Source organism: Oncorhynchus kisutch, unplaced genomic scaffold, assembly GCF_002021735.2.
Source record: "Oncorhynchus kisutch isolate 150728-3 unplaced genomic scaffold, Okis_V2 scaffold3506, whole genome shotgun sequence".
NCBI classification, from domain to species: Eukaryota; Metazoa; Chordata; class Actinopteri; order Salmoniformes; family Salmonidae; genus Oncorhynchus; species Oncorhynchus kisutch.
The window spans coordinates 357241-367230 of record NW_022265451.1 but is presented as its reverse complement, the minus strand read 5'-3'; the positions used below and the strand labels follow the sequence as shown (position 1 = coordinate 367230).

General features: G+C 40.2%; 1 protein-coding gene across 1 annotated transcript; it reads right to left on the bottom strand.

The window, feature by feature from the left end:
* Positions 1-3234: 3234 nt before the first annotated feature.
* LOC109886276 (iroquois-class homeodomain protein irx-2) lies at positions 3235-8379 on the bottom strand. The gene is made up of 3 exons (XM_031820578.1): positions 7572-8379; positions 6148-6538; positions 3235-5617 (listed from the first exon to the last, which is right to left on the bottom strand). The coding sequence occupies exons 1-3, from the start codon at positions 7809-7811 to the stop codon at positions 4902-4904; spliced, it is 1347 nt and encodes a 448-aa protein (XP_031676438.1). The 5' UTR covers positions 7812-8379; the 3' UTR covers positions 3235-4901.
* Between the last annotated feature and the right edge of the window lie 1611 nt (positions 8380-9990).

Sequence of the window (9990 nt, the reverse complement as noted above, 5' to 3'; positions counted from 1 at the left end):
CCATTCCCATCTGTTTAGTTTCCCTACATAGTGTAGGCCTGGTAGCCTAGTGCTGTAGACAGAGGTTTTAATACATGTCAGATTAACAGTGTCTCTCACCGTGTTACTCTAACTCTCTCCTGTCATAAACCAAAACTGTCAATTAAATAGTGGAAGCCTAGCGCGAGCCCCTAATGACGTTATTTAGATCCTGGAACGGACAAACATCAGAGTTTGACATTCTTTCCCGTTCCCGGTCCTTGATCAGAGCGAGCAGAGGACATCTCTTCCGACACCTTTATGAGTGGACAGGCCTTGGTCTGACTCTGAAAGGTCGACACCACTTTGATGTGTTGTATTCTACACATCTGTATTGGATTTGTTCATAATTCTATTTCCTTTTCCAACTGAACGGTATTTACGACGCAACCTTAATGGTCAATTAGACCAGTGAGAATGATCTGTTACATTTAGAAAAGGACCAGAGCAGTTATGTCATGAAGGAAACATATATTTTTTGTTTATCACTTATTAACAGCTTTGACGTGGTAATAGACACAGACACTGTGAAGATTAGTCTACCTAAGTATATTTCTTAGTCCAATAATGGCAATATCATATTGGCTGCATCACGTAAGTGACATATTCATAGGTAATCCATAAAGATTTGGTTGAGGCATTGAAAACAGCGCTTACCAGTTTAACACTTGAGGAAAGCGAGAACTACGAACAATATGGCCACTCATATAACGAATCTTTATAGACAACATATTAAATCAGATGATTAGAAGTATCTTTATTGTAAACATAACCCACCTAACTGGTAATAATGTTAAAAGATTCAACACATCGGCTGTCATCTTAATTTGAGTAAGTTCTGTAAATATGTATTCATTATAAATGGCTATAATAACGCTTTCTACACACAGGCTAAAGTTGACGCTGTTGTAAAGAAGAGCAGCTGTGTATCAGAGATTAAAATGTTGTGGGAAATGACGTGTTGTATAGGATAACGTAGGCATATAGATAATGAATTATCTACAAATGAACTGCTTATTTGATTAATGCTATGGAGATGTTCTGAGATATACGTTCATCCCATCGGTCACCCAAAGCAGCTCTTATGACACATTCATATGTATAGCCCACTCAGAGGAGAAACGATATGTTATTGTGATATAGAGTAATGGATCATACTGTTAAGCAGACTACAGTTTTTCTAGAATAGATAGGCTGTAGGCTTTTTGTAAATACAGAGGCCAGCAAGCCGGTGTCAAGTTATTAAACTCTAAGGGAACAAAGATCTAGGACTACATCATTATTAATATTGACTTGATAATTAATCATGACATACATTCACCGTTAATTGTATTATCCAGGCGGGCTGTGTTTGTTGTGCGGAGCCTCTTTCACCTCATTCCGCTAACACACACAGAGGTGGTGGAATTCTGTTCATGTTCAAAGGCGCTGCTGCACTTCAGCAGAAACTAAATGTATTTTATTGAGAACAAATGGAGACATTTGAAGTGAGCAGAAAGAGAGAGGCTGTGAGAGAGAGGTAGAGAGAGGCCGTGGATAGGAGCAGAGTAGGCCTCGGTGGAAGGCAGCTCAGAGCCTCTCTGCGTGGAAAGGAAAGCGCCTCTGGGTCTATTTGACAACAGTGAGATCCCCGGGGAGCCCACCTCACATTAAGTCTGCATTTCAATAAATCAGCCCTAATGAAAGTAAAGCGACTAGAGAGAGAGGGAGGGAGAGAGGGAGGGAGAGAGGGAGGGAGAGAGGGGGGTCTGGTAGAGAGAGAGAGAGAGAGAGAGAGAGAGAGAGAGAGAGAGAGAGAGAGAGAGAAAGACAGAGAGAGAGAGAGGGAGAGAGGGAGAGAGAGAGAATGGTCTGGTAGAGAGAGAGGAAGAGGGAGAGAGAGAGAGAGAGAATGGTCTGGTAGAGAGAGAGGAAGAGGGAGAGAGAGAGAGAGAGAGAGAGAGAGAGAGAGAGAATGTTCTGGTAGAGAGAGAGGTTGTGAGATCTAGGGGGGTGAAAGGGGCTGCCTGACTCCCCAACAGGTCTACACACACCGGGACAGATATTAGGAAGTTGAGGCGGAAAGGAAAACTTTATAGGTGAAGTGGCGTCCCAAGAGGCTCAATAACATTCACCTTACAAGTCATGAAGAACGTACAGCTCTCTCACCACCTCTCGGAGGACTGGTGAATGAATAACCCAGACAGAAACGTAGGAAATACCGTAAAGCTCTGAGAGAAAAAAGCTTTCCAAACACACATTGTTACAGATATTTAAATGTTGGTGCTGCGCTTTGAAAAACAGATTTCGTTAGCCTGAAGGACGCGATGAAACAATAGGCCTACCAATTAATTGCTTTTTAAATTTTCATTTGTATCACACATATGTCATTGTCGTTCACATTTAAGTGTTTATGAAAGTGTTCCAATTGTTACAACAACAGAACCTATATTCTATCTTCGAAAATATTTTATAATTTGCCTCCTGTTCAGATGAGGCAAACACGTTGCAATTCGTATTCTGGAAGTTATGCAAATAGCCTAAAGAAAACATTAGTAGACTAATAATAATAATAATAATAATAATAATAATAATAATAATAATAATAATAATAATAGTAATAATAATAATTCCCTTCGCCAAATAAAAACAAATAATCAGATGAAAGGAAGATCAGCGAGGTATAGCCGGTCGGATTAGTTTATGAGACAGCCCATTGGAGCTGGCGGCTGGCTGTTTAGACACCGCTTTATGGATGGTTTAATATCGGCCCGTAAAGAAGGCCGACTGACCGGCAGACTGACTGAGGCTGGGCCAGGGGGATCACCCCGCTGGGAACTCATCATACTGCTCCTAGCGCCAGATTAATCACACTGAAAAAGAAACCCCTGACAGCCACGGATATAAGTATATCATTTATATAATGATAAGCATATCATTTATAATAAGCATATCATTTATCCCAACCAAGGTCACGAGTAGTCCCCGGATGGAGCTAAACGCCTATAAGAATGGCGTGAAAAGGCCCTTTAGAAAACGGATAGGTGGTAAGCTTCTCTCGACTGTGCTGTCTCAAACAAACATATCAATTAATACAGGCTATGCCATTCCCAAAAGTCTTATCGTTTACACTTGATTAATAATTCGATTTCTAAAAGCAGTAGCCGAACCAAAGAGAAATACATTTTCATGCGACAATATAAAGGAGATGAATGAAAAAATGAAAGCAGATTGAAATACAGAGGAAAACATTTTAATTTGGTTTTCCTTTGAATAATAAATAGCACTAACTCGCCAGTATAACACACTAGCGCGTTTAATTTACAATAAGATATAAATTAGTAAAAGTACTCTTGTTAACAAGATTCTGTAACTTTCAAATACGTTTCAAATAAAAACGGGAATAATGTATTTACAAAACAATGTTCAGTGTCCATTGCAATACAACTTGCATAAATTATAGGCAGCATTGTCCATCATTAAAAAAATAAATATCAAATGTATTAGATTCCTCAGGTTCCTCAGCCCCATCTCCAGACCTCATACATCCTTTACAAATAAGATACAGCAGGCCTTATATTATCTTCACATAAAGTATAGTATACCTAATATTATCTTCACATAAAGTATAGTATACCTAACATTGACTTTACATAAAGTATAGTATACCTAATATTATCTTCACATAAAGTATAGTATACCTAACATCGACTTTACATAAAGTATAGTATACGTAATATTATCTTCACATAAAGTATAGTATACCTAATATTGTCTTCACATAAAGTATAATATACCTAATATTATCTTCACATAAAGTATAATATACCTAATATTCTCTTCACATAAAGTATAATATACCTAATATTATCTTCACATAAAGTATAATATACCTAATATTCTCTTCACATAAAGTATAATATACCTAATATTCTCTTCACATAAAGTATAATATACCTAATATTCTCTTCATATAAAGTATAATGTACCGTGGCAATAAAGCAGATGCATCCTGAGAAATAACGTCTTCCAAAATCATCACATAAAGCGGGACATTTACTGAGCCAGTCAACGCACATCTCATGAAAACGAAAGTGAAATGATAGAATAAGTCAGGGTTAATTCATCCCCCAACCCTGAATCAGGTTTAATTAATCCTTCGGGCCTGTCTCTGAGGAGAACAGCTGTAGTGCTGCAGGCCAGGCGTCTTGTCTGAGGAGCAAGATGCAGCTCTCCCCTTTAGAGAAAGGTTAGTTAGGTTAGTGTTAAGACCAGGGTGCAGGGGTGATGGCTCGGGGCTTTAGTCAAAGCAATTGTGACACCTACCTATAGACCTGAATCAGAACCACAACATGACCTTTAGAACCTCACCTTTAGCCCACAGAGTTTGTCCTTCCCAGGTTGTATTAAGTAAGAGCTGAAGTTGCAGAGGTAAAGGTCTTAAATAACAAGAAAGTGGCCCACCAGTCACTGATACTATAACAAAAAATTGCACAACTGTTGTTAAAATAAAACATGATGGTATCTAATTATTGTGTAACCAATTATAAAAGCCCATCATTTGTAGTCCATAATAACCAATCCAACTAAAGTGATATTTTTAAGTAATGCTGCGTTCCTACTGTGTGAACAGGTCTCAAGACGTTCTGTTAATAGAACCTCTGTTTATGACAACAACATATCTCTGCTTATTGCCCTGAGAGACAGTCTGACACACAGGCCGACATTACAGCTACCGCCAACTCAGGCCTACACTAGCACTGATTACACGGAGGCCTTCATAAGCCTTCTGCTTAGGGACAAATAGGTATATGTTTCAAAACATCACATATTCAGTCAAAGGCCAATGAAGTGAATTCAAATGCATAAAATACAAGTCCTTCTTTTGAAACTCTAATTGCATGTTACGTACCTTTCTTCGAGTATAAATGTGAAGGTCTGAACTGTTCAATGTGGTTAGCGTTCGTTTTAAGCAGAGAGTCAGTGGTGTGTTTATGCATGGTGCTGACCTCAGCAGCAGTCTGTGTGAGTCCGTCGTTAGCAGAGTTATATTGCAGAATCCCTTGACCCTGCAGCGGGCTGAAGTTGCCATAGTTTGTGTAATTACTGTAAAACGGAGACGTGTAGTAGATGGGTCGTCCTAGGATGGAAGAGGCGGAGTACACAGCGCCAGGGACGGCCGGGGAGGGGGTGGAGGAGGTGGAGGTGGAGGTTAGAAGACCGAGGGATGGACAAGTCTGCCCCGGGTGATGCTGCTGCTGCTTCGGGTCTGAAGTAGCGATCTCCGCTAACGACCACAGTTTGGGTTTGACGGCTTGATTATGACGACCTGAGATTCGGCTGTCAAGACATGATTTGTTGTTGTTTTCCCGGTGGTGATGGTTTAAGACCGAGGCCTCAAGCCCTGTTAGTGGTGATGATGTCACAGGTTTAGGTGACAGGCTTCGGTGTCGTTCATCATTCTCCAGTTCGTGATCATCATCATCATCATCCTCAAGTTTGTCCTTAGTATCTGACCCAGACTCACAGACCAGGTCCCCGATTCGACAGCTCACCTTATCCCCATCAGACTCCGCTGAACAAGAATGGTCTGTAAGGGTATCAACCTGCAAACTGATACCTGAAAAAAAAAAAAAAAAGAGATTGAGACGAAGTAATTACCATATAATAACCATGGCATTCGACATTATTAGGATTACTATTATTATTGTTAATAATAATAATAATACCATGGCATTCGACATTATTAGGATTACTATTATTATTATTATTAACAATAACCATGGCATTCGACATTATTAGGATTACTATTATTATTATTATTAACAATAACCATGGCATTCGACATTATTAGGATTACTATTATTATTGTTAATAATAATAATAATAATAGTAATCCTAATAATGTCGAATGCCATGGTTATTGTTAATAATAATAATAATAGTAATCCTAATAATGTCGAATGCCATGGTTATTGTTAATAATAATAATAATAACTACAACTCGTTCCGTATTATGCCTTCCCACTGAAATGTGTCACCTAGTCTCTGTCATCATGTCGTTAATCATCTGTGGATAACTGTCAATAAAAAACAGCACCGCGCAGCTCGCGCTGTTAACTGGGTCATGGGTTGGGTCTCGTGGTTTACCTTCATCCTCCGCGGACGTCTCGCTGTTGTCAAGATTTTTCTCCAAGCGGTCATCATTCCTCTCTCCGTCTCCATCGTCCTCATCCTCACTCTTATTCCGGGGAGCCCACGTCATCTTGTTCTCCTTCTTCAACCTCCTCCTGGCGTTGGCGAACCAGGTGGACACCTGCGTCAGGGTCATCTTAGTAATGATGGCCAACATGATCTTCTCTCCCTTGGTGGGGTAGGGGTTCTTCCTGTGCTCCTGTAGCCAGGCCTTCAGCGTGGCGGTGGCGTCTCGGGTCGCGTTCTTGCGGTAGGCCGGGTCGTTGAGCTGGTAGGGGTATCCCGGGCTACCGTAGGGGTGGTAGCTGAGCGCCCCGGCCATGCCCTGCGCGTCGTAAGGAGAGCTCTGGAAAGGAAAAATGATTTTTAAAGTTTTTTGTTATAATTTATAATTTTGGTAATAAATATTGAAAACTGTAAAACATAACTAAACACAACAGGTTGTGTATTGTGGTTGTGTGTATAGAGAGTTAACTTAATGTGTAATGTGAGTTGGGTCTATATACTGCTTGTATTACACTGATCATTATCGGTTTGATTCATCGCATTGCATTATGCTAAATAAATGATAAATGATGCATCGTAATTGCCCTAATTTCCAGTAATCACCGCCTAACTTCCTGCTTTTCTTTAGCTAGATTAGTTTTGTTGTCAGAGAGAGAGACGTGTTAGCATATCATTGCTTTACAGCATCACAAATCCAATTAACTACCCAGCGTATGTGCACCTTTTATAAACGCTAGGAGAACCATGTCATTAGCATTGTAATTCCTCTTTTCATGTTCAAATTTCACTTATTTCATTTAATATACATTCCAAGAATTTAAATTGCATATATAGTTTGTGACTGTAAAAATGGAGAACAAACTTCATATATTTTATTTCCCATTGAAAGGGTTTGATATTAGACTACAGGCTCATTCCAATGAAGGCCATTGGCTTACATCATATCATTCTTTATGGGGGGCATTTTTCCCGAAATTAAGTCCACTCAATTAGCCATGCACTGTGTTAACGGGCCCACGAAAACACACATCATATTTGCAGAAAGAAGAAACACAATAAAAAGCCTACAACTTTCACACACGATAGACAATATAATGTACCACTTGATGATGTATCGTTGTGATAAATGCAATGCTTTCTACGAACAATGTTCGAATACATAATGGTGTGCAGGATCTCATCCATTTTACCCTTGAACTGTACAACCCATTAGACCCGCTCTGAAACGGTAGCTCTCTGCACGCTGCACGCAAATACTCTACTGTTGGCGAATAAACGACAAAATTAGAGCTAATTATTTTCCACCTGGCTGTCCCTCCTGTATGCATACTGACACAAGTTGTCTAACGAATAAGTGGAAGTAGAGTATATACCATGTAGGAAGGGAATCCCGTGGCAGGGTCTGTGGAGTATGGCATTGGGCTGGAGAAGCCGCTGGCTGAAGCCGTGAAGGCAGCAGCTGATCCGGGGTAAGGACTAAAGGCTGATCCACTGGACGACCTGGCCAGCTCGTCGCTCCTCGGGGCAGCCAGGGCTGAAGCCCCGTAAGCCGGGCAGGAGTAGAGAGCCAGGGAGCCCGGCGGCTGGTAGAGGTAACCCTGGGGGTAAGACATGCCTCACTGAGAGTCTGTTGCTGCTGATTCCAAAGAGGAAAGCACGGAAAATGGACTTCTGTAGAATAATGAGCTCACTAAACAGATCTTCAGACAATTCAAATAAAAATAATTAAAAAGCGACCCCCAAAAGATCAGTAAAGTGCCATGCACATAGAGGCAGGCGACGTCTCGATCCCCTAGCGTCCGATGTTTTTAGTAGCCTCAACTCTGAAGTGAGGAGTTGGAGGAAGGAGCCAGTGGAGTTCTGAGAACGGTGGAAAACACGAGCTGTCACTCAGCTGATCTGAATATTCCATCTCCGCCCTCTGAAATGGAGCCCTGGCTGGAACAACACGGAGAGGACAGTGGAGGGGGAAGACATTCACTGGCACAATGTTCTTTAGTCTGCTGCAGCTGCGCATATTGTGGAAATTCACTTGTTTTAATGACAATAACGTTTCCATGCTCAAACATCCAGGCAGTATTTATTGCGCAAACTTCTTGTCAACTGAAAAAAAAAAATATTCAGTGACTGATCATCATTTTTTATGACAGTAATATTTACTATTATCCAGGTTTTTCTTCCTTGTCAACTTGCAGTTGATAATTGCGTCAAGTGGAGTATTAGAAAGATGGGGTTCAGCTCTAGCACCGAGTGTGTGCCTGTCTCTGTGTGTGTGTGTGTGTGTGTGCAGTGTGTGTGTGCAGTGTGCCGGTCGGCCTGAGGGAGGTGTAACCCACTCCTGCAGCTCGTCGGACACCAGTCCATATTGGGGTTGATCTCCAGGCTCTGCTCCCTCCTGGCTGGTCTCTCCTGGTCCTCATGTCAACAACGAACTACACTATTATTTCACTGACTTCAAGTTTTATTGGAGACGTCTGTTGGACGTGGATACATGTCGAGGCCATATGTAGATTAACAATTAACAATGACAGTTTCATGTTAAAAAAATGCTGAATGGTATTTGGAGGCTAAATAGTGGGATCATCATCATCATCACCATCAATCATCATTTATTTGTCAAAACAAAATACCAGTTATGAGATGACTACAGTGATATGATTCACAAAGCGTACGGTACTTTTTGGGTACAATATATCTTAGATTAAATTAAGCAATAATTTACCAACTGACACTTTTCAATAATCAACAAAAATTGCAAAGCCTCTGTCCAGCCCTAAATCTGTCCTGAAACTGAACATGTCTTTCAGAATTCTCCCTCCAGTCTTCAATCACAGTCCTACTGTACTTTTGACCACAATGTCAGTTCACCTGAGAACCATCTCATACATTGTTGTACAGTTAGCCAACACAGAGATATATACCACAATGTCAGTTCACCTGAGAACCATCTAATACATTGTTGTACAGTTAGCCAACACAGAGATATATACCACAATGTCAGTTGAAATGTGTTGTTTTCAGTCAAGTGTGCTGTGCCATACACCTAATTAACATTCCTTTAATCTGTATTCATTATATACATCAATATATACATTATTCAGTGTGCATAAATTAACAGTATATTTAGTATTTACACCCAGCGTAATTTAAATACATAATTGTTATTGCTGTTATTGTTGTTATTATTAAAAGTAACTATTATTGTTATGATTAAATGCTGATTATATATTATAATTCAATTGTAATAGTTACAATACGTATTAATGAATTAATCCAATATTTTTTATTATTCTAATTATATGTGATACTATAACAACGTATCCTTCTACATCAATAACTGCTAATTGGAGACATCTTCCACTTTGAAATGTATATCCCACTCTGTTATTATGTCATGTAAAAAACAACCAATATTCTCCTTTTAACTGGTGATTACTCTAGTCAGATAACAGTGAAACAGTGTATTATACCAGAGGTCCGTGTGGTTACTTGAGGACACTGCTATAAGCCAGTATAGAGTGGACAGGACCCCTGGTGGGGCTGACACGGCAGTAGGCAGTGGTGATGCAGGAGGACGGAGCTAACGGCAGGGGGCAGTATCTCATCTAGCCTGGAGAGATCACAACATACCTCTCTCTCTCTCTCAACTGTACAGTACAGTCAGTCTCTAGGCAGGCCAGACCTCCTGCAAACCTGCTCTACTCTGTTCTGTTGTATAATATACCAGCAGTATATTCCTCTGTTCTGTTGTATACTATACCAGCAGTATATTCCTCTGTTCTGTTGTATACT

Coding starts and splice junctions, on each gene's coding strand:
- LOC109886276 (XM_031820578.1), bottom strand. CDS start 7,811: ATGTCTTACCCCCAGGGTTACCTCTACCAGCCGCCGGGCTCCCTGGCT. Junction 6,539..7,571: donor CGGGATTCCCTTCCTACATG/GTATATACTCTA, acceptor TTTCCTTTCCAG/AGCTCTCCTTACGACGCGCA. Junction 5,618..6,147: donor GACGTCCGCGGAGGATGAAG/GTAAACCACGAG, acceptor TTTTTTTTTCAG/GTATCAGTTTGCAGGTTGAT.